At 40.4% G+C, this 23,565-nt stretch overlaps 2 protein-coding genes across 2 annotated transcripts; one reads left to right on the plus strand and one right to left on the minus strand.

Moving 5' to 3' along the window:
* The first annotated feature begins 946 nt into the window (after positions 1 to 946).
* Positions 947 to 4,937, plus strand: asah1b (N-acylsphingosine amidohydrolase (acid ceramidase) 1b). The gene is made up of 14 exons (XM_029508036.1): positions 947 to 1,088; positions 1,224 to 1,270; positions 1,890 to 1,980; positions 2,077 to 2,163; positions 2,245 to 2,323; positions 2,415 to 2,489; positions 2,581 to 2,626; positions 2,716 to 2,860; positions 3,003 to 3,057; positions 3,160 to 3,241; positions 3,367 to 3,498; positions 3,806 to 3,929; positions 4,075 to 4,131; positions 4,220 to 4,937. Exons 1-14 carry the CDS (start codon positions 1,020 to 1,022, stop codon positions 4,307 to 4,309), a joined length of 1,179 nt encoding a protein of 392 aa, XP_029363896.1. The 5' UTR covers positions 947 to 1,019; the 3' UTR covers positions 4,310 to 4,937.
* Positions 4,938 to 5,196: 259 nt separating this feature from the next.
* pcm1 (pericentriolar material 1) lies at positions 5,197 to 23,502 on the minus strand. The gene is made up of 39 exons (XM_029501102.1): positions 23,342 to 23,502; positions 21,929 to 22,043; positions 21,528 to 21,776; positions 20,233 to 20,559; positions 19,351 to 19,521; positions 18,602 to 18,724; positions 18,276 to 18,462; positions 18,037 to 18,146; positions 17,604 to 17,707; positions 17,437 to 17,543; positions 17,205 to 17,355; positions 16,665 to 16,877; positions 16,279 to 16,445; positions 15,759 to 15,988; positions 15,463 to 15,605; positions 15,203 to 15,332; positions 14,908 to 15,075; positions 14,627 to 14,808; positions 14,294 to 14,500; positions 13,950 to 14,202; positions 13,624 to 13,769; positions 13,316 to 13,536; positions 12,829 to 13,009; positions 12,410 to 12,733; positions 11,517 to 11,682; positions 10,447 to 10,578; positions 9,640 to 9,769; positions 9,025 to 9,192; positions 8,787 to 8,878; positions 8,362 to 8,496; positions 8,056 to 8,259; positions 7,886 to 7,945; positions 7,647 to 7,797; positions 6,988 to 7,136; positions 6,827 to 6,890; positions 6,521 to 6,723; positions 6,271 to 6,363; positions 6,028 to 6,151; positions 5,197 to 5,832 (listed from the first exon to the last, which is right to left on the minus strand). Exons 2-39 carry the CDS (start codon positions 22,022 to 22,024, stop codon positions 5,807 to 5,809), a joined length of 6,087 nt encoding a protein of 2,028 aa, XP_029356962.1. The 5' UTR covers positions 22,025 to 22,043; positions 23,342 to 23,502; the 3' UTR covers positions 5,197 to 5,806.
* Between the last annotated feature and the right edge of the window lie 63 nt (positions 23,503 to 23,565).

Raw genomic sequence — 23,565 nt, forward strand, 5'->3', positions numbered from 1 at the left:
AACCAGCTCCTCTAAAAAAATGTTGCTATGAGGTCATATATTATGATCAGTGACTCGGCCTATATTAACCCTGTCCAAAACAAAATGTTAATTATCAATGGGCCCCTAACCAATAAATCCAAATTTCCATATTTGGTCTGTATTTGTCTGGATATGCTAATGTTCACAGAAACTGTATAGTTTGATTTCTTTTAGCCTTAGTTAATGGAAAACATCCAAGAGGTTTGTATTATCAGTGTTGACTATACCTGTAATATATCATAAAATGACATTTGCAAATAGCTGCTTTATTAAACACAAATGGACCACCAATCTTATGACCTCATGTCAGAACACATATTTTCTGTTGCAACTAAGTTGTACTATTACAGCACTGTCATATTTTCCCTTTCATTTAATATCATTAAGATTTATTAACTAAAATGACAAAGCTTTAACTAGGTATAGATCAGATTTTTTTGTATGGAAATTCTTTACTTACAAAGTAAATACAGCCTCCAGGTGAATGTAATAAAGTACTTTTATTTTTTTATTTCCCTCTCGTATAGACTGATAAATATTTCTACAGTGCGGCACTTGATTAATAAACCAAATGTAGCGTTATTGTTATTGTTTTAAACTCAAATATTCAGACATCCTTTAAATAAGTGCACCAAATGTCATCGGAGGAGATAAACACAACCAACCACACTGATGATGACGTTTTTATTTTCACTTCCGCGTCGGAACGACCACCAGAGCCGTTTTGAGGGGTGTTTTGGATCACATCGTTATGTAATTTGTCCGAGACTGTTGTTTTTTGGCAAAAAGAAAACAAAAAATAAAAAATAACACTGTGTTTTATTGTTAATTATATTGTGAATAGTTTATTTATTTGTTTCATATTTATATGAAAATTATTTTCATGTTTACGGCTTCCTGTTCCCCCTCCTCTTTGAGCGGAGATGAGCTCTCCGTCACGGGAGTAAACTTCATTTAACGAGCCGAAGCTGCAAGTTTTGGTGAAGTCTTCCGTGAAAATGGCTCAACGGGTCCTTCTCGTTTTAGCCACTTTGATTTTTGTCACATCTACGCAGTTCATTCCTCCGGTAAGCCGCGTTGGGCTCCGCCATTGTGTCGTTGACAACTGTTGTCCAACTGCTGCTGCGCTGCGTTGATGAAGTGACACACAAAAACATCAATCGTTGTGATTTCTTGCTTTCCATTTTTTTATTTATTCACAGTACACAGAAGACTGTCGGACAGGAATGTATCCACCAAACGGTCCCACGTAAGTAAGATGAGTCTGTGAGTGAAATAATAATCCGAGAAGACGCGTTTTTACAGCGAAAGGGGACAGAAACGCCGTGTTGTGGTGAAGTCATCGGTGACTTTTGAAACGGAGCTGTGCTGCTTTCACTTTCTGCTCGTTAAATTCACTGTCCAAATGCTCAAAAGTACAGTTTGTCCCTGCTGTGTTTATGGTCAAGAACTGTAGGAAGATGCACGCAGATGTTTTACACAAATAATTGATAACACACAACATTGTATATAATGTATATCATTCATTTCATTTTTCATTTAGTTGACCGCTGCATATTTAACAACAACAAAAACAAAAAACAAAAAAAGAAAAATACTACAGAACAACAGTCAGGATCATTCGGCCTCTGCTGTTTGGGTTTTGTATGATGCATTTTGTAATTAAATTAAAGTGTTGGTGTTTGAATGTGAACATGGTGGGTTAGGTTAGAAATTATTCTAGCTACCAAATGAGACACTTAGCACCAGGTCAGTGATTTGCTGTTTGGTCAAGTTTATACAAAACTAATAAGTAAGTAAAAATCATATCTGATCAGTGCCGTTATCATCACGGTGGAGGATTTTTACATCTTCTCGTTTTATTTCAGGTTCAGAGGAGCTGTCAGCTGGTACACAGTGGACCTGAACTTACCACCCAGCAAGAGATGGACGGCTCTGATTACTGAAAAAAAAGCAGATGTAAGAATCCAGTCAAATATTTTTTTTTAAAAATGTAATCCTCCAAGCTTCAACAGAAACCTCTCCAGTTTTTACTGATGATGATTTTCTTTGAAGCTGGTCAACATGATTCAGGCCATCAGAGACTTGGCCAATGCGTTTGTGCCCAGTGGTAGGCTGATAGAGCTGGTGGACATTACGCTGGTGAGTGTCATTTCTTTCTGTATCATACTGATTGTCATGAAAGCCTTTTGTGACTGCACAATGATTTCTAATGTTCTGCAGCCTTTGATGGTGGACACACTCCCACACCCTTTCAGTGACGAAATCAAAGGAATTGCTGCTGTTTCAGGAATTCCTCTTGGTAGGAAAACACAAATGTTATCAACTCTCCATTCAAAAATTGAGTTTACTATCTTTAATTTTGTTTTTCTTTTTTCATTATTGTACTCAAGGTGAAGTTGTCTTGTTCAACATATTCTATGAGGTGTTCACTGTGTGCACATCCATTGTTGCTGAAGATGATAAAGGTAGGCAGTTGTTCTGGGTCACTTTGATTGATTCAGTCAAAATGATTCTGCATCAGTCATGAAAAGCTTTTTTGGCTTTGCACTCTTACAGGTAACCTCTTTCATGGCAGAAATCTGGACTTTGGGTTATTTTTGGGGTAAGAATATCACCAATGTTCAGTCTTAATCATCTTGGCTAAGATAGTAAAAATAACATTCATGAGATTAAAACTGTCCCGCTTCACAGCTGGGATGTGAAAAACAAGTCATGGATCATAAGTGAGAAGCTGAAGCCTCTGGTGGTCAACCTGGACTTCAAGAGAAATAACCAGACTGTCTTCAAATCTACAAACTTTGCCGGATACGTTGGGATGCTGACTGGGATTAAGCCTGTAAGTCATTTAGTATCATTACTGAAGATTCAAATGGCATATAACATATTTAACATGATGTGATGGCTGCTAAATTGCGCATACTTCTTCCAGACTTCTAGATGTATGGAATATTTAACTTGTAAACTTGTTTTCTTCTCAGCACATTTTCACTCTGACTATGAATGAACGCTTCAGTCTCGATGGAGGATACATTGGTGAGTGAAACTTTTATTTTCAGCTCTGTTGATACAGACATTAGAGAGGACAAATCCACTGAGTTTCATGATTAATATGTGATCCTCTCTGTCTACATGCAGGAATCCTGGAGTGGATCCTTGGCAAGAGAGATGGGATGTGGATGAGCTTTCTGACTCGCTCTGTACTAGAAAATGCTAACAGGTATTTTTCAACTGCAATAAAAAATGTTTGTTCTTGTCTTGTGATGCATAAAAGCAGATTGCTGAGTCTCAATGACACATGAAAATGTTCCCAAAAAAAGTGCCTTCCTTCCTCATTATCATCAGCTATGAGGAGGCCAAAACCCGCCTGGCTCAAACAAAGCTGCTCGCTCCGGCCTACTTCATTCTGGGGGGAAACCAGACGGGTCAAGGCTGCATCATCACCCGGTCCAGACTGCTCAGTATCGATTTGTTGGAGTGAGTACCGGATCTTATACCGTTATGTTTCTGATTACTTTGCCTATTACATTTCCTGTAGTTCCACCATCAAGGCTGACTTCAATATAAACAATCCCGGGCCCTCAAACCACCACTAAAACAAAATGTAATAGCTGAGGTTGAGCTCAAATGATGCAGCAGCTTGTCTCGTGTTTGTCTTGTGAAACACCCATTTGCTCACAGAGGAAATGATGACTGTTGTGGTTTTAGATCACCTGATCTAACTCAACCTCACAAATCAATCGCACGTCACATGTTGAGAATTTATTTCATTATTCTGTCACAGGATCGACCAGAAACTAGGCCGATGGTTTGTCCTGGAGACAAACTACGACCACTGGGAGGAGCCTTTGTTCCTGGATGACCGCAGAACGCCCGCCATGAAGTGCATGAACCAAACTACACAGAAGGTGAGTCTGCACGGTCAGCCACTTCCTCTACGAAGCTGCACAATTTTTCTGTTTCTGATTAGAAACAGTAAAGTTAGCCCAGTCATGTGAGTTTGGGTCTGAAGTCCATTCCTCTTCTATCAAAGACTTTTCTCTCTCTGTTTAGGGCATCTCTCTAAAGACCATGTATGATGTGCTCTCAACCAAACCAGTGTTAAACAAGGTGAGTCTGCTTCTGTATTCTAAGATATTTGGATTATTCCGGTGTAAATATTTTTTTTTTTTTCCCTGTCTGTAATTTTTACTTTTAGTTGACCACGTACACAACGTTGATGCAAGTGTCTGAAGGCAAATTGGAGTCGTACATCCGTGACTGCCCGAACCCCTGCATGCCCTGGTGATCCTCGAAGTGCTGAATTCTGATCAGTTTGTAAATGCTTCGCTGCAAACAGAGGCAACGATTAAGATAAGCTCAGCTGATCTTGGGACAACACATTAAATTGTTCCTGTTTGCACACCTACTAATCCTCTGAACCAAAGTTTTTCTGTGATATTGTTATGGTGTTTTCCCCTCTTTTTCCACAGTTCTGGAAAACTTTAATGACACTTTGATGAAAAAGCTAAATCCTACTTTTTCTGAGATGAGGGAAATTTGGATGGCTCAAACCTGCAAATGTGTTCCATTTTTAATTTTTACTGTTATTATACATGGCCCTGAGGACGCCTGAGATCAAGAAGTAGAATTAAGTTAATGTAAAAATGTTAATCCATAATTTTTCAGATGCAGCCCGTTCACAGCATTGGTAGCAGATGGGCATGTTTTTTTTTTTTTTTTTTCTTAAATCAAGGTTTCAAATGGCTCAAAAGGTTCAACAACTACGTTACAGGTACTGCCTGATCACATCACTACTGACCATAGTACTGATAAATGTACTTAAATGCTTTTTTTTTTGTTTTGGAGAAGTTGGCTTTTTACCATGATGCAAATTGTTCAATGTGAGCTAAATTAAATTAAGTTTTTGTGTTGTAGTATTGATCATAGCTTAATGGAACATCAACTCCCACATGAAACGTTTCTGTTATGTCTCTGAAGCAGGACCCCCAGGCCCCTGGTCTTCTGAGCATGGTAGTCTTTCTTTGTATTATATCAGAGTAAAGCTGGGGCCAGCCATGGGAACTACAGTTACTGAACGTAGCTTTGAGTATTTACGTATTACAACACTACAAGCATCTGAAGAATGAAGCTGTGACTTTGAACCAACATCAGAAAGGTTGACACCACCACTGTTTAGAGTTCCAGCATTTTATTATTTAAAATCTATTACTGTAGTTAACATTTAATTACATGAAAATCAATGAGACTAAACAAACAGAACAGTATATAAAGATACATCAGAAGGGATAAAAGCTAAGTCTGATCTTTGAGCTCTGACATAAAGGGGAAATAGAGTTCAAGCTGGCAAAAACAATTAGCTGAATTCCATCAGGCTGCAGCTGAACTTCCATCCAATGCAATATTTTCCTATTTAGGAATCAAGTGCAGAAAAGATGAGCTTTGTAGCGGTAAGGCAGAACCACGAAAAATTACATCTAATGTCCAACTGATCCCAGAACCAAAGAGACTAAGGCAGATCTGAACATGTTTCAGGACTAGATTTAAACAGAAATCAGCAGCAGAGAGATAACCCAACCCCAGATTACCTATAAATCACATTAAACTCTTACAAATATAAAATAAAAATCAACTGTTGACTCTGTAGAGATTTTAGTTTTTTTGTGTGTGAAAAAACTAATTTGTGACCAATATTATGAGCTGTTGCTCCTTTTAGACTAACAGATTAGATCAACAATCCAGAACAGACTGGGGGTGAAGACAGAGTTTGAGACATTCTTATTCTTTATACGCTCTGGGCACCTGCAGTGTCTGAAAAACAAAAGAAAACACAACTTTCACTCCCAAAGTATTGTGAGTATTAGTTTATGGATATACACAGCAGCTTCTTGGAATTGTGTGGATGTGCACTCGGTAACAAGAGACAGTGGTTTGGCTTTTGCTGGGTATCAGGCGAACAACACAAACTAATCTGTAATCCGAAGTGACAAGGACTGTAATCAATACCTGGTTCCTTCAGTTCCTGTGCATTTCCCACCAGCCCAGTCAGCGATTCAGTATTCCCATTCAGGATCTCTGCAGACAGGTTGTTATTCTGCTGTTCCTCCACTATTCTCTTCTGAAGCTCTTCCTAAGGTTACAGCACACAGTAAATTCCATTAGATCACATGTCTTTTTACAGGGTATTTTATTTTCATCACTTTTTATAAAAAAAATTGATTAACATTTCATGGGTTTGCCAGTACGCACTTCACACATGACTGTGAGCTGCAAAGGCAGGTCGTCCACCTTGACAAAGTCTTCCTCATCAGACTTTTGACTAGTGTTACCTGACCCCATCTCCTGCATCAACATAGTTAAAAAGTAAATAAATAAAAACAATACATGACAGCAACAATACCAAACATTCATTACACAAAGAAGAACTGTCATGGTAGAATGGTAGGATGAAAACAAATATCCTGACAAGGGTCAATTAAACTAGCATCTTCACACTCACATCCACATTGATCATGACGGGTGAGTCTGTGTCAGGGCTGCTTGTAGAAGCTGGTTCCTTCTGTGCATCCTGATTATCAGAGACAACAGTGTTTTCTTCTGACACAGCAGCTGTCCCAGCTTTACTCTCCTCAGGACTATGGCACGGCACGATGCTATGCTCATCTGCCGTTGAATCTAACGACCCAACTGGCTTGTTGATTTCTGAAGGACCAAGATAACAGATTATCGAGGGTTCTGAAAATACAAGATCCAGTCTCACATTTTGCTACTTTTTTCTCCACTAAATGTATCAAAACATCCTCACCATCATCATGCTCTGAACTCTGCTGTTGTGTTGTGGTCTCCTGGGTTTCACTGGCTGGTGGCACCTAGAACACAACACAAATTACGCAAGTGAGACTGAGACAGAAGTTGTTTTTGTAAGATGGTAATTTATGGAAAAATTCTCTTGTGACCAACTCATACCTCCTGCTCCACGTGTCCATCAGCAGAGGCCTGCAATGAGGTTTGGACGTCAACAGGTCCAGCCTCAAATTCTTCAATTTCCTCTTCCTCATTCTCATCCTCACCACTGCCGTAGTTTGTCAGGGCCTGAGTTTCTGCCTTGGAAAGGCCTGTAAAAAAGGCAGTAAAAGAAAGACAAAAAAAATTTAGCATATATGTGCAAACATGAGATAACAAAAAAAAAAAAAAAAAACAAAAAAAAAAAACTCCAAACATTTTCATTTTAGAATTTAAGGACTTGTATTTATGCTAATTTCCTGTCACATTGTGCTGTTAAGTTATTATTTTAAAACACTTGACACAATGATGTATGATATTTTCTACTCAAGTAAAAGTGATGTTTTAATGCAACAAGGTTCAGAACTTCTAGTGATGACCAGATTGTTGGTTTTGTTGTTTCCCGCCCTAAAAAAAAAAAAAAAAGACAGGACCTGACATAACCTAAAATTCCTAAAGTCCTAAAAGTTTAATTTTAAAAAAGGAGAAAAGCTTGATTTCAGTTTCCCATTTTAGATGTGTAAATAACAAACCAACCTTATACGTTGGCCTCCTGCCCTTCTCTTCACTAGTAGCATGGGGCACTTAAAAAAAACAAAAAACAAAAAAACACTGTCACTTACTGATTGACAGAGGCATCTCCTGTCCATCTTGTTCATCCTCATCATCCTCTTCAACCTCTGAGCCTTCACTGCTTCTGTTGTTCTTCATCTCTGTCTGCAGATAAAGATCCTGGAGGTGGGAATCACCTTCTTGCTCAGCCTCATTTTGGTCCTGGAACAAGAAAAAGGAGGGATGAAATTATTGCAACACAGATGAACTGAGTATTGAAGATTTCATTATCAGTCCTAAAACAACTTACCCTAACTTCATCTGAGTAGGCAGGAGAAACTGATTTATCGCCATTGGGTCCTGTATTTCCCTAATGAGAGGATTAAATTCAAACCAAAAAACAAATCAGTGTTATTTTCTCTAAACACTTCTTTTATCATACTCCCAAAAATACAACATGGAAACAGAAAAAGAACTGACCTCAACAATTGGCTTTGCTTTAGTGGGCTGCTCAGCCCTCTTCTTATTTTTGTGTTTGGCTGCCAAGGCAATGCTGCTGCTGTTGTCCAAATCTTGCATGAGTCTAAAGAAAGCCAGTTCATTGAAGAGGATCTCTGAGATCTCCACCAGAAGGTCCTCTCCACAGTCCTTCAGAGTGCGGCCAACAAATTTACTGAGTGAGTCCTGGGGCAAGGCACAAAGTATGAAACGTCAGAGAGACTCTTCTTTATTTGATCTGCTTAAACACATAGGGCCAGTGTCTGAGGAATCTGTTGCTGGGCATACCTGCAGGATGCCTCCCAGCTGTCTGTGGAAAAAGCGAACAAACTCCTTGCTTTCATCATTTTGTTGGGTGAGAGTGAGGACCATGCGCCGCACAGATGTCAACAGCTGGAGGGAACACACCTCATCCATGTTCTCCTAATTATGGAAAATATTTACCATATTTAATGACTGTGACAATAATGGTATGGTACTCAGTACTGATAAAAAAAAAAACCTCCTACAATGGATTCAAGAGTGAAATTTATCAAGATGAAAATTATTTATATACAATTCAACTTGAGCCATAAAATGTTCAGCAATCAATTACTGACTTACTGTTTTGTTGTTCATTACAAGTGCAAGAAACTAATATTTTTTTCGGTTCCAGTGCATTCTCTGCTGGTGTAACTAAAATTTCCCACAGCTCCCTGCGTTGGCCATCTTACCTTGAGGAAGGGAATGACCTCTGTCATGATGGCTTTGATCTGACGATCCAGCTGCTGAGTGTCAATCTGAGGACATCGCACGTCATCAGCTGCTCTGCCTGCTTACACACAAATAACATGTTTTTTTTTTTTCCCCCATAAATTCTGCTAAATTCAACACCACAGCAAAAAGCAGTGTTTCTGTTGCTACAGTTCTTTGCTGCGATCATGTTGCAATCAGGCGAGGTTACGTGGGTACCTTCCACTGGTTCAGCAGGGTTAGCAGAAGGATGTTCAGCATGTGAGACTTCAGAGCCACCCGCACCTGCAGTGCTGGCGTTGGAGTGGTTAAATTCAGCTTTAAGCTTCATGCGCTCATACTCCCTAATCCGGGCCAGAGCTTTGTCTAAATGAATCACCGTGTTGCCTATCACAGCAGCAAAGAAAGGAGAGCAAGGAGAAATAGAAATGGGATATGAAATTTTCAAAAATCAATGCTGCGAGAGAAATGAGGACAGTAATGGATATTAATGCGTCTACAGCCAGGTTTACACTAGAGGATCAACCAAAGCATGCCAGGCCTCACCACTCTTATTCTAAGATACTGAAGTTCCCCTTCAATTTGTCTCCTCTACACAATCCTCACTCCTTCATCTGAGATCTTATAATGTTTAATTTGGCTCTTTGGCATTGATCCTGGTGTGTAAACTGGTTGGTTTACCAAGATAAAAGGCCTGCAGGAAAGGGTGAATTTCAATTTGCTTTAGTTAGAGGAAATAAGCAAAGCAATTTAGATGGAAACCCTGAATGTGGAAAGAGATATAGGTTCCCCAAGCTTTGCAAAGTCAAATCCTAAAGTTGCGCAAAACTATACCCAGGTCATCATTTGCAAATGGTTCCAGGTTTGAGGAAGTTGATACAGTGCTCTCATTGTCCACAGATTCTGTCTCATCCCTCTTCTTCATTGTTTCCTGGGGGAGCCTCAAGTTTTTCTCCACCACCTCCTGAAAAAGACAATTTTGTTTTGAGGCACACACAACATCCAATTTTCACCCCTGATTCTTCCATCCATAAGACAATGGATGATAAAACACAGACCCATTTCATTAGCAGCCTAACAACCCCTTAAATAATTCACAGACGCAAGAGATCCTTTAAATTTTTGTGTACACCATATACAATGGTAGCAATTGTAGCTACTCCTGGAGTTATCGTAACATGGCAAATTAAGCATTTCATCCATCATTCTTGAACAAAGGAATGATTTAGAAAGACCAAAGGTCTGACTTCCAATTAGCAGACCTCTTGGGACCTTGGCACAGAACAAAGTGAATGTCTCATATTGGAAAAGACACATGGAGTGATCAGAGGGTCTTTTTTTTAAACTGTGGGGTTTCTGAGGCTTTGCTGCCAGGTTAAATTCAAAGACAATGAATATGGGTTGAGGGAAAATTAAAAACAAAGAATAAAGAGAGACATGGGAGGGTTACAAGAGACTAAGTATGAAAGGATGAAAGAAGACAAGGCTGAGAAACTAATCCAAAATGTATTGAGATGTAAAGGAAAAGGAAGGAAGGAAAGAAGAGAGCAGACAGAAGCTTCAACTGAAAATGAGAGAAAAGAAGAACAAGGAAAGGACAAATGTCAGTGCCACACTGGGAGGTAATAATGGGTCTCTTACTGCATCACTGGTGGCCACACTCTCACTGGGCGTCAGCTCAGACTGAGAGCCTGCAGCCCACACCACGGGACCAAGGGGGGGCAGCTGGTCCTCCGCTGCACTTTTCTCTGCCAGGTGTCTCGTCACAATGTCCTGAGAAAAGGCATGAAGAGCCTTTCGTCACCATGAACTGACATTGTCATGGAAATGGTGCATTCATATCTTAGGCCAGGGTCTGATCATAGGATATGTGACTGTGATGTACAGGGAAAGAGCTGGTAATAAGAAAATAATGTCAGCGAATTGTATAATGTTATGAGTTATGCATGCTTGATTTTCTTCAGACCTATTTTTTTGTTTAATTTAAGTTTTGTATGCTGAGTGAGGTTACCGTTATTATATTGAGAAAGGTTCTGTTTTTGTTTACTTATATGTTATCTTTTTTATAATTATTTAGGATAGTAGTTGATGCTTTGTGAGGGAATGACTCTTGGGGATCTACACTGAACAATATCAACACCTTGATTTGAAAAAAGAAAAAGAAAAAGAAAAAAAAAAAGACATTTTTGGATTACTTAGTAGATTGTTAGTTTTAACAAGAAAACAGAGAGAAGAAAGGAACATCGACACAAAATGAATGAAGTGGAATGGAGTTGCTTTTCTCTTTGCCCTCTCACCCTTTCATGATTTCATCAACTCCTCACATTTTTTTAATGTTTCAGGTGCCCCCACCCCTTCCTCCTCCTAAATGTCTCCTGACAGTATGATCTTCCCTGAGAGCAGACATTTGGTCCAGAGTCTCTCCGATATGACCAAAGATTTAAAATGATCAGGACAGCTCTATTTATGGAAACAGCATCAGAGACAAAATTCTTATCAGTCATTGGCTGCACTACCAGATATTCTGCACCAAACCACTCCTGACCTAGAATCAATCACAAAATTAGAATCAACAGTTAATTTCTTTAGGGGCAGATCAAAGAGATGTCCAAGTGGAGTATTTCGTAATCTGAGCTCAGCATAAAAGGTAATATCCATTCCAGATTCAAACAACACATTCGGAGCAAGCAGCTGCATGTGTCTACACTTACCTGGAGGGAGTAGAGTGCCCTCTGTCGCAAGTAGTCAGTGTTGATCAGCTGCAGCTCATGGAAGAGCTCGATGAGAAAGTGAGGTCGAGACTCATTCTGTGATATTAAGGTGGCCACCTCAGAGTAAATGGTCTCCCTCAGTGCCTCGAACAGAGAGAAGTCGCTGCTTGCATCTATGGGTTCAATATGAGCAAACAGATATTTGCATCATCTCATACACGTGTGAAAACAACAAGCTACCCCTAACATGAAGGTTTGGTTTAGGTTAAGCCAAAATAAAAAAAATAGTACATGCATGTGATGTTTAGGTGACATAACAACCAAATGATACTTGGATTTGCATTGTGAGTTTACCTGGTGCTTCTGTGCATGCAATTCTGTTAGAGAGGAAGGGTGTTCTCCAAGCATAGGCTGTGAGTAAGATAAATTAAAGTGACAATAAAGTAATTAAACATGAAAAATGTGCAAAGAAAAGTAAATTAAAATGATTTTAAATGTCATGATGTTTTAATCATAGAAACGAATATTCTAATGTAAAATAAACCTAACGCAGATATTAAATGTATGCAAAGAAAAATTAAACACAAAGACAACATAAATTGAGGGTAAGGAGAGCTTTCATTAAAATTGTTTGAGCCATACCAGAGGAGAGGTCGTTTCTTTTATTCCCAGGCTTAGTCTTGCTGTCTAGTTTCTCTTGAGTCAGCTTGTCAAGCAAACTCTGGTTCTGATCCTTGTGACGTGGCAGGGCTGCCCTCTCCTGGGCAAATCCAGCAGTGCTGCTTACACTGTCACTCTCATGGCCTGAGGAAAACACAAAAACCACTAGTTAGATTTTCCTCATTAAAGGCATTACAAATTTTGTTACAGAAAAACATTTGAAGAAATTGTGCCCTATTTTGATACCTTCATTGTTCTTACTGTGCCCTTTGCCCCTTCGACGGCGACTCTTAGAATTGGGAGTCTTGCTTCTGGAGGCAAGGTTGGCTTGTGCGGACGCCTTACGTCCAGCCTTGAAAGTCTTTGTTATTGTAGTGGGGTCAACAGGATCTGGTATACTGCTGAAGCTTTCCTGTGACACTTGATCAAAGTCTTGAGGTCTGGAGTGGCGGTTAATGAAAGTGGGAGATGAGGCAGGGGACTCTTGTAGCTGCGTTTTAGACAGGTGATGTTGGACAGTGCTGTTTGCATGGGAGGTGTTGAGCCAGCCAGCCGCTCTAAAGGGGTTGTGTGGGGGAAAAAAAAAAAAAAGAACAATAACGTTACACAAATAAAAAAGAAATATCTTTTAGTGGAGAAATGGTGTACATACCCTCTTTCTGTTGTTGTGTTCAGAGGAGAACGCTGCAGTGGAGGGGGGAAACTCATGTACTCCGTTTTGATAGAGGTGTTTGGGTCTAATTGCTGCTTCTGGTGGTCAGGTACAGCATGACCTGCTGCATTCTGAGACAAGTCACCCATGGCAGGAGGGAACAGTGGATACAAGTTGAAGCCTGTGGTGTGAGCAAAAAAGTTGGATAATGGGTTAACCCTTCAAAAATAGAAATAAAGACTTTGGGAGTTGGAATATATTTCATACTTCAAATATTTAATTAATTGAAAGTCTGTAATCATATAGGTAATAGCAACAAAATTGCAAAGCCAGGAAAATAAGCGCTTATTTCTTATTTAAATAAAGGTAACATTCTAACACTTGCATATTGTAAACAAAGAGTTTTTAGACAACATTTTGAGCTAGAGTCGAAGAAAATAAATTTTTGTTAGAATTAAGCTCAAGAGTTATAATATGCATGTCATACCAGGATGGAATGGGGATATGGCAGCTGTTGACATGTTGGTTGAAGGATGCAGGGTGGAAGAGAAAGGGAAGATACCCTGCGAGGCTGAAGGACCAGAATTAGTTTCTTGTGTAGAGTCCTGCTTCTGAGTCTGCCAACCTGCTGTTGAAGATGAAGGTGGTGGCTGCTGCTGTTGTAGTTGTTGCTGTTGCCATAGGAGGTCACCCAGGACCTGCTTTAGTCTGGAGGAATGTGGAATGTGGAAATGTAAAAAGATATACTAATTGATGCAAATAAAGGGGTGCACCCATGTATGCTGTTGCTTTCACCTTTGTACATTGTTTTGCTGCCATGCCAGAAGGGTGTAACACTGGTTGAGCTGGTGCATGACCATTTGGACCTGAGGTGATGACAGGTTGTTGGGTAACACACTGTATTGACCTGTCAGCATGGTTTGCAACATGTAAGACAGTGTCTGTGGAAAGAGATGAGAGACAACAAAAATTATTTATTTATATATATATATATATATATTATATAAACCTGTCCAATATACACTGTTGTTGCATAGTGAGACAAAAAAATTTAGGCTGGTGTCAGTTATAAAGATCAGTCACTGTCTCTGTGAGTGCATGTATTTGTTCAGTGGACCAACCTGCTGGTCCTGCAAGAGCGTCTGGCACATGCTGGTACTGAAGTCCAGCTGTCTGTGCAGCTGGCTGACCTGTTCCTGCCAGTGGTTTGAGCCCTCAGCAAAGGAAAGTTCTGAGGCCCAGCGCAGGTTTTCTTGCCGCCGTGTACCTCCGTGCTGATTCGCAGACTGGTTCAAACCTCTAGACTGCTGCTTAGTCTTGTTATGGTGATGCTGACTACTGTCACCTGAGAAGGCTGGTGGAGGCTTAAGGTTACTGGACACAGAAAAAAAGTACATGATTTAAAAAATATTAAAGATATTAGATGTGGTTCATAACAATTCTTTCTGCCTCCACTTTGTCTGACCTTCCTTGATTGTTCCTGTTACTGTAAGAGCACTGGTTCCTGCTTGAAGAGTAGATGTGGATGTCATCATCAGTGCTGCTCTCTGCACATTCTTCCTGCTCCTCTTCCTCCTCTGCACCTATCTCTGAGTGATATTCATCATCGTCTTCATCATCATCATCTTCATCTTCAAGGTGGCATGTAGGGGAACCCCAGGTAGCCATTGTCCTAATGGCAGCAAAAAGGTACAAAATTTTGTTATAATGTACCACTTAGATAAAGTAAACAAAATATTCAACCAACTTCAAACTTGGACATTCATAAGTAAGGCTGGTGGAGCAATACACCTTCTACCTTTCATCTCTACTGAGAGGCTGTGAGGGTGTTGCAAGACTGTCTTGGACTTCAGTCCTGCAGGGAGAATCCCTGAGAGCACTACGCCTCTGGTGTTCAGCCATCAAGGACTCCAAGTGCTTTCTGCGTTGCCGCAGTTCTTCACGCAGGATTTGGTGGCGACGCATCTCTGTCCAAAGCTGCTGACAATGCCAGAACAGTGCGTCTGTTAATATAACTTCACTATTGTGAACAAGCAGATGACATTTCAGCCTTTGACCAATGTTAGCTGAGGATCTTACCTCATTGTCGGTCACTGAAGAAGTAGCTGCTTCTGGAGCAGTGGGTTTGAGTCCAGCTGAGTTGGTTTTAGGTACAGATGAAGAAGCCTGGACAGTGGCTGGAGTGGAAACTGCAACTGGAGCCTTTTTCAGCAAACCCTGCTGACTCACTGTGCTGGACACAGATGACTAGAGCAGGGATAGGCAGTGTATATAAAGGTATGCACTTAAATTTGGGTCACATCATATGAAATCCTAATTTAGATCTTTGGCGTATTATTTTCGTAAGACGTGAGACAAAAATTGTGTAAAATACCTGGAGGTCTGGACAAGCCCACTGGAGGTCCTGAATTTTGCCTTGAATTTCAATGAGTCTCTGGCGCTCTTCATGAAGTTGCTTTAACTCCTGTTTTTGCTGAAGCAGTTTCTCCTCATACAACTTCTCCCTGAGTCCAGAGTAGTTTTACGATGCAAATTAAATAACAGTTTAACCACAAAGCAAGAAATAATTTGAATAAAACTAAAACAATGGTCAAGCACAACTGTTGGGCTTTTGAAATCTTTCATATGGTTTACCTGGCCTTGCTGGAGAGAGTGAGATCCCTGGGATTTTGTTTAGATCCAGCCGCAGGTGTGCGAGCTGCAGTAGCTCTGGTATTATTTGGCTGTTGGTGTAACATTTCATCTTCATTAGCTGTGGTACCATCTGTGTCGTCACTCTACATACAGACAAAAACATCAACCTTAATGCTGTGTAGCTAAGGATTATGTATAAAATAGAAAATGATGGTTTCAATTAGTAACATTTACAGATCCTTCATCAATATTTCCCTTTGTCCAGCTATTGACAAATCACTTGTCATTTAACTCACCTGAACCATGGCCACCAGTTCCTGCAGCTGCCGTAGTTTTTGCTTCGCTGTGTGTCGATGAACTTTCTGGGAAAACCCTCTGTCATTTCCTAGGCTGCTCCTCCGACTAGAGCCCGATGCTTCACTGTCTGGAGCCACAACCTGTGCCTCTGCATCGTTATCAAGACAGTCCTCCTCTTCATCTTCATCCTTCACCTGGTTATAGGGTGGGTCCCTGTTGTACTGGCAATCTAAATGGGAGTAAATTTATAGAAATATTATTTACAGTCTTTTTGCCTATAGAATCATGTCATTAAATTTGTTGCTTTCCTCTTTAAAACTTCGCAATAATACTGAAATCCAAATCTGCGCTCCTAAAATCAGGCCTCTCCTGAAAGAAATAGAAATTATCACACTATGTAACTTGAATTGTATTTTATGACTTAAGTCGTATGGAAACAACTGTTCAAGTAAAATAAAAAAAAAAAAAGACTGCTGTTACGAGTTTGCATGTTGACATATGGTGACTGTATGAGATTACCTATGGCTGAGGGAATGTTGAGGCTGCGAAGGTTGGCAGCTGACCGGTTATTGATCTCACACTCAGTGTTGAGTCTGCCATCACGGTTGTTAGTGTTACTACTCCTGACACTACGTCCATTGGTCAGGCTGTTCAAGTCTGTCCAGTTGCTACTGCGCTGTGGGTTTCTAAACAGATTAGGTGTAAAATCTGTTATGGATACAAAAACACTTGTTGACAATGCTAAAAAAGTTCCCTTTCTTAGTGGGAACAGTTCTGTGTCATTTCAGCATTTTAACATGTTGTTAGCTGTTGATTATGTTTATAATTATTGTCCTTTTAATTGAAGCCCAATCAGGAAAAGTGTCTCTTCTTCATTTACCAATATATTTACTCAAGACACCCACCGGATGTTAGTTAAAGGCTGGCGGTTCTCCTGCTCAGAGTCAAACATGGCCTCAAACATCGAACCATCCTCTGTCTCATCTTCCTCCTCATCCTCTTCATCATCCTCTTTCACATTCTCATTGACTGCATCCACCATCATATCAGAGGTCTGCTCATAATACTGAACCAATTCCCGCAGCTCATTCAAGCGCTTGTGAACCTCCTTAAGCTTCCTGTAAGGAGTAGAAAAGAACAACAACAACAAATATATTAACTCAATAAATATATACTTGGCTTAGTAATCACAAGGCTTGTGTATTTTTTTACCATTTCACCCACTACCATATGTCAAAGTACAGAAAAGCCTAATAAAAACACATTGTCTTGTTCATGAACCTTTAGCAGAAGGTGAAACTTTTCAACAGAAAGACATTTGACAGGCTTTGTAACAGAAGGGTTGTACTACATTCTCTGTGTTACACTCACCACTCTACAGCACCCTGCTGCTAACAGCTGACCTTCCTATTCACTTTCTTGAAGCTGTGTGGGTTTTTGTGTACCTGAGCTTGTCAGTTGAATTGGAGCTGTCCTGGTGTTGTGTGAGTGAGTGATGAAAGGAAGTGGAAGCTGAGGCCCCATTAGAGCAGAGAGCAGATGGACAATCTGAAGATCCTCCCATACTGAGACTGCACTGTGTTGAGAAGCCACGACCTGAAAGGAACCACATGGAGTTCATCAACAATTTACAACATGGGACAGTATCATAAAAAAATTATTTGGGAACACTCTTACATGAGTTATTATTGAGAGTCTGGTCTCTGAGTGAATGCAGCTCCCGCAGGATCTTGTCCATGGTTTGCTTTTTGTCTTGTAGTTCTTGGAGTTTGGTGAGTTTGGCACTGGCAGCTGTTGCTCCAGTATCTAGCCCAGTGTGTGGGCCAGAGGCAGAGTGGAGGAGCGGCCTGTGAGGTGGGCCAACAGCCTGGGGAGTCCTGGACCAGCTCACCTCTCTAGAGAGGGAAAGACTCTCTGCCTGACGCCGGTTGTCTGGAACTGCTTTAGTCTACAGAACACAAATAATGCAAGACCTGAACTGTAATTTCTTCACATTAAATTAGCTAATATACATATCTCAACAAAGTAAATATTTTTTTTAAAGCTGACACTGCTTGTCAAATGGATGACAGGCTGACATTTCCTGATAGTATTTTATACTATAATCTGTTAAAGTTAAATTAATATCTTCACATACTGACACAGACATGTCATTATAATTAAGAAATGTAAAAACTGTTGTACATAAATCAGAAGGATTAAGTGTATAATCATAAGACTAGCATTTATGGTATCATTCATGGAAAACATTGCAGCCCAGTTGAGCTTTTAATATACCTGAGAGTCATGGAGCTGGTTATGGAATCGCTGGATTAACTCATTTAGCTCATCATTCAGTTCTGATGTGATGCTCAGGCCTGAAACACTGCCTGTGGTTTCTGTGACAACTAATGACAACAAAATGGCAAAAGAATTGGGATGTTAAAACCTCCAACTTCCACACACAGCTAAATGCACATTAACGTGCATTTGGCTGTGTTCAGATCAGTGACTATGTGACTATGTGTGCATCTTACCAGTGTCTTCAATTACAGCAAGTGCCTGCTCTGCACTGTGCTGCATGGCCATTAGAGCCTCCTGCTGGCCCTGTAGAGCCCTAAGCTGCTCCTGCTGCTCCAGCATCTTCTTGAGCAACTCATGCTGCTTGCGTAGGTTCTCCAGCTCTTCCTTCTGATCAGCACGCACAACTTCTGGCCGCCCACCCTATTAGATTCACACCCATGTGCCATTACAAGCACAGAGTGTACAAAAAAAACCATGAGAGCAGTACCCAGCTAAAATCATGGAAAAGGATCATCAGATGCTAGGATAGGAAGAAAAAAATACAGGCAAGGGTACACACCACTGCATTTGAAGCATCTGAAGACTGAAGTTCAATGTTAAGAGAAGCACTCTCTGCTAATGAACCTGACCCCACCGCTGAATCCAGAGTCCCAACATCATCATCTTCTTCATTTTCCCGTGCCTATACATATGTAGAAAGAATAGCCATTCACTGCCAAACAGTAATATAGATGACCAAAATAACATTTTGTCCATCAAGAGTTTTGCATAATTGCAGTTAACAAATTAGGTACATTCAAATGTATGTTTCTTTCACAAACTACCATGCATTTAAGTAAAACTGTTAAACAACTGTAAAGGGGTCAGAAAAAAAAAATATTCCTTTAGTAAAAGAAGTCACCCTATGGCGTCCTATGTTCTATTTTATCAGCACAAGAAACACAACTCTACTATTTAAGTGTTTCAGACAACAGAGAAAGACAGCCATTAAAATGTGTGGTATGCTCTTTTTTTCCCTTTCTTTCTTTGCCTTTGAAATGCATTTTCTATTTATGTAACCTTGTGCTTCTGTAAAGCACTTTGAATTGCCTGGTGTATGAATTGTACTATAGAAATAAATTTGCTTTGCCTAAAGCAACCAACAAAAACAGATTCCACTTCAGCTATGAACTAAGAAACATCCTTTGCAGATGACAGCAAATGTATCCAAAAATATATAGCTTTAAATTGTAGCACAAGACAGGGAGAGAGGTAGATGCTGTGATAAAATGTCAAATATGTAGCCAGACAAAAAACTGATAAGCTTACCAGCATTTTCTGCAAGAATCGTAAATAAGACTTCTCCTGCTCCCTGAGGTGGTCGATGAGATGAGACAGACGTTCCACATTGGCCGGTACATCGTTCTTCTCCACCAGGTCGTCCCGCATGGAGCTGGCCTTACTGATGTACTCCCGGATCTGTATCAGTTTGCTTACCACCTGAGACCGTACAAAACGAGAGGGGTTGCGTATGGGTGTGGATTTTGGAAAAGTAAATGAAGACAAGACAGAAAAAGACGTCAGGAAAAGTGAGCAAGTATCTGTACCAACAGCTCAGCCTGGACTGAACAAGGGCAGAAAGGGGGTTGGGCACAAAACTCACTGGGCACCAAGGGTGGCATATTTATAAATTGCCCTAAATACAACCCAGTTTCAGCTGCACTAGCGCTTCCTCTCTCACTTTTATCCTAGTTCTGGTTTCACAGTAGCAATCTGAGAGCAACTATACATACACAATGGGATATATACACACATTAGAAGAGGGACCAACTGAATGTAAAATCAATTCTGTCTAAGCTTTACAGTTAAAGAAAATCATCAAAAGTTATAACCATCAATATTTACTTGCCTTTGTACAAATTTCTATAGTATTAAAAGAGGTTCATCAATGTGAATTACTTTCTGTATCTTAACCCTCTCTAACAGTTGGTCTGTGTACATTTGCTAAGATTCCCTCATCGGACACGCATCTTCTTTAATAAGTTTAATTTCTGAGAGACTGGTGCAACTTAGAAATATAACTGCAATAACCTTTTTGGAAAACTGATTTCTGCGTGCTTCGGGATACATAGTTGATGGATTTACAGATTCATGTCAGTGTTTTTGTTGGAGTACAGGGTTAGGGTTAGTACAGTAAACATCAATTATTACCTGGCTGCTGTCTATTCTTGGTTCTACTCTCCCATGCTCTCTGTGCACCGAAGGCCCTCTCTCTGTGCCACCATGGCTGTGTCTTGACGTTTCCTTGGTAGGAACCACAGGGGTTAATGTATCCCTGAATCCTGGGCTTTGTTTCTTGGTTTCCTTGGTGATAGCTGGGGTGGCTGGGGCAGAGGACGAGGGAGGGAGGAGTTCTTTGCTTTTGTTAGTGTTTACATGCAGAGGTAGAAAGTTGTAGGGCTTCTTGTTCTCTCCAGCTAACTGGCGCTGGTTGTTGGCAGCTGTTACACGCCCCTGGGAGTCACTGCCGATGCTCCTCTGAATCATTAAAAAAAAAAAAGAAAAGACAAAAGTCAGAAATTTCAACACTCACGATTCTGGATACTTTGTCCAGAAAACTCAGATATATTCAGATTTGTTTTTGTGCCCTTTTCTGCACCAGAAGTATCCTAGTAAGAACAGCGTTAAAATTGCCATCTAATAAATAAATTGACTTAGCTTTGTCCAATAAAGTATCTTATATCAAATATTTACATATTTTCGTTCTGTAGTTTTGTTTTCTTCATTCAGTTAATTTATCAACGTCTTCACTTCTACTGCACCGCCCCCCCCCCCAGAGCTGCAACAGAACACGGGCAGCCAAAAATTCCCAAACTAAGCTATGAAAAATATTATCTTTTATATTTTAATATTAAATATCACTTCTTTTATAGGCAGCTGGAGAGGCATCGCATAATGGCAGTTAATTACTGAAAAGAAATACAACTTTTTATTTCGTTTGAGTGGACTTTTTCCCAAGAAAAAGATTCCACAAAAACAACAAACAAACAAACCAAAAAAAGGCAACTAACAAATTAACTGGCTTAAACTTGATACTTGACAGCAATGGGAACTGATAGTTCTGAGAAAGTAACATTACTTTATGCTGTTGCTTGAGGCTTTCACATGTGTTCCCTTACTTACCATACCAGGATCCCTTCATAAAAACACTGCTTTTAGTAGTCAAAAAGTCTAAAAGGGCATCTTCCTTAGGTTACATTCAACAATAATGAATAAAAAACGTTCTGTCATTTCTTTAGATGCTATGTCACTTCAGTGTGTGACAGTCTGACTGTCATTTTCAACACCAGGTGACTCTGTCCACTCCTGTTCATTTGTGACATCACAACACCATTAAGTTACTCACTTATTGTATGTCTAACATCTGTATTCCTTGGACACAGACTAATAGGATGGTGACCATGGGGAAAACAAAATAATTCCACTGGGATGTGGCAGCTTTTTACCTCATCTAGGTCCGTGAAATTGATCCTCTGTCGCAACTTGTCTAATTCCGCTTGGTCTGGGACAGACATCTGGGTGGTATATTTGACATGAGGAAAGGAATGAGGAGTGCGTGCTCTCCTGCGACCAGCCCCAGGGGTGGACTCTGGTGAAATATCATTAGTCAGGCGGCTCTCCACCACAGCAGCTGTCAACTTCTTCTTGTTCTTCTCTGTGGATCGGTTGGCTTTCTTCTGCTGAACACCCCAGTCCTGATCAACAGAAAAGATATATTCAATTTACTGACAAAATTCTGATTAAAGTAGCTACATAATAAAAGCATAAAGCATTGAGGACTAACACAGGCGTAATAACTCAGAATAAAACTGCCAGCCCAGTGTGTGTGGTTTCTAACAGTCCTTACCATGTTGTTGAGTCTGTCTTCCAGACTGCCATTGGCTACAGCCCAGTTGTGTAGCTCTTCTGAGCTGTCATTGAAAGGAGTGCCTCCAGTTGCCATGCCACACGCTTACAGTTAACTGAAATTCAATACAAAATAACTGTCCCTTGGAACGTAAAGGGGGATCTGAATGTCTATATGAAAACATTCAACAAAAAAATAAATTTTCAGTTGTGAAGACTGCTTGTTTACATTGCTGGAAGACAATTCATTAGGAAAAAAACGAGAAAGGGGGCAGAAGTTATGTATTTCAGGCAAAATATGCAAAAATGTCACCAATATCTAATGTTAGTAACTAAAAGCATACAACTGTTTTGTTGGCATCAGTTAAGCTAACCGCATGAGATGGGTTACTTAGCTTACAGTAGTTAGCTATTAGAACGACGCCTTTCTCAAAAAACGTAACAAAACAGGCATAACGTCAAACATTTAGGGTAACGTTACGCCATCGTAGCTAACGCAGTTATGTTGTCTAAAGCCGGTGCGGGTTAAGTGTTACAGCAACCGGCTGCGGGAAAGCATCAAATGCGTCATTTTTTAACCGACAGCTGTTAAGTTTAGCTAACCTTACCGCTTCAATCACAGGCTAGCCCAGAAGCAAACGGCCATGTTGTAACGTTACCGAGCAGTTTTGGCGATCTGTTCGTGGATGTTATTCACCGATGGGTTTGGTAAATGTGTGGCCTGCTCAGATTCCCGGGAAAGTACAATGAGACGTTCCCTCCACCTCCAGCGCGCAGGCTAGCGTCAGCTCTCCGTCACCAGTCCCCGGGGGTACACACACCAGCAACCGCTAGCTTTAAGGACGACAGAAGCGCAGCGACGACTGATAGGAAAAAAAAAACACGTAGTTTGCTCAAAAAGACGCTGAATTTCTTCTGACTTGGTGAACTTTAGCAACTCAACAACTGCAACCTAGCCCCGTCCCACGATCGCCATGGCAACACGCAATATCCCCGATCTGCATCAGCTACATCTGTGATTTCCATTACTCTGATTCTCTTTGGTTAGAGGGTCAGGTGTTACCTGTGTCCATAGAAAAACGAATCAACTATAAAACCCGCATGCCGACTAGTCTCTTAAGTTGCTAAAATCGGCGGGTAGCTGATAGGTTGCTATCTCGCTTTTGCTAATCGCAGCTCAACAACTAGCTAACTTTCAATGTCTCGCTAAAAGTTGAAGAACACGATAATCAAATACACATTAGGTTTGTTTGTCGGTTAGCTGGGTTTTCTAACTATAACTGGCATAACCATTACTAACACTAGTCAACTGCCGACAAAAGTAGCAAGTAGACAAAACACTGGCTTTTAGTCATGTCAAACTACGCGCTAGCTAAGTTAGCTTACACGTTAAGACCGATAATATTGACGTTACCATTCAGAGTGAAACTTGGAAGTACTGTAGTCGTCTAACACGTTGTGTGTGCAATAAAGCTTTCTCAAATCCTCCCCGAGTCTGGTTAAAAGTAATTTGAGAGCAGAAAACGTCTTGTCTCTCCCAACATGCAGTAGCTCATAGATGCAGCCTCGGTCTGATATAAACACTCCCAGACGGCAGGTGGCGGTAAGCATCAGCCGTTAGCCAACGGAAGTCAACAG

The sequence above is a fragment of the Echeneis naucrates genome, chromosome 1 (assembly GCF_900963305.1).
Source record: "Echeneis naucrates chromosome 1, fEcheNa1.1, whole genome shotgun sequence".
Classification (NCBI taxonomy): domain Eukaryota; kingdom Metazoa; phylum Chordata; class Actinopteri; order Carangiformes; family Echeneidae; genus Echeneis; species Echeneis naucrates.

Bases quoted from the DNA above. Each gene is read 5' to 3' on its own strand.
- asah1b (XM_029508036.1), top strand. From the start codon at position 1,020: ATGGCTCAACGGGTCCTTCTCGTTTTAGCCACTTTGATTTTTGTCACA. The intron at 1,271-1,889 runs GTAAGTAAGATG...GTTTTATTTCAG, and splicing joins TATCCACCAAACGGTCCCAC to GTTCAGAGGAGCTGTCAGCT. The intron at 2,490-2,580 runs GTAGGCAGTTGT...GCACTCTTACAG, and splicing joins TGTTGCTGAAGATGATAAAG to GTAACCTCTTTCATGGCAGA.
- pcm1 (XM_029501102.1), bottom strand. From the start codon at position 22,024: ATGGCAACTGGAGGCACTCCTTTCAATGACAGCTCAGAAGAGCTACAC. The intron at 18,147-18,275 runs GTAAGATGCACA...TGTTGTCATTAG, and splicing joins TGCTGTAATTGAAGACACTG to TTGTCACAGAAACCACAGGC. The intron at 17,708-18,036 runs GTATATTAAAAG...TGTGTTCTGTAG, and splicing joins ACCAGCTCCATGACTCTCAG to ACTAAAGCAGTTCCAGACAA.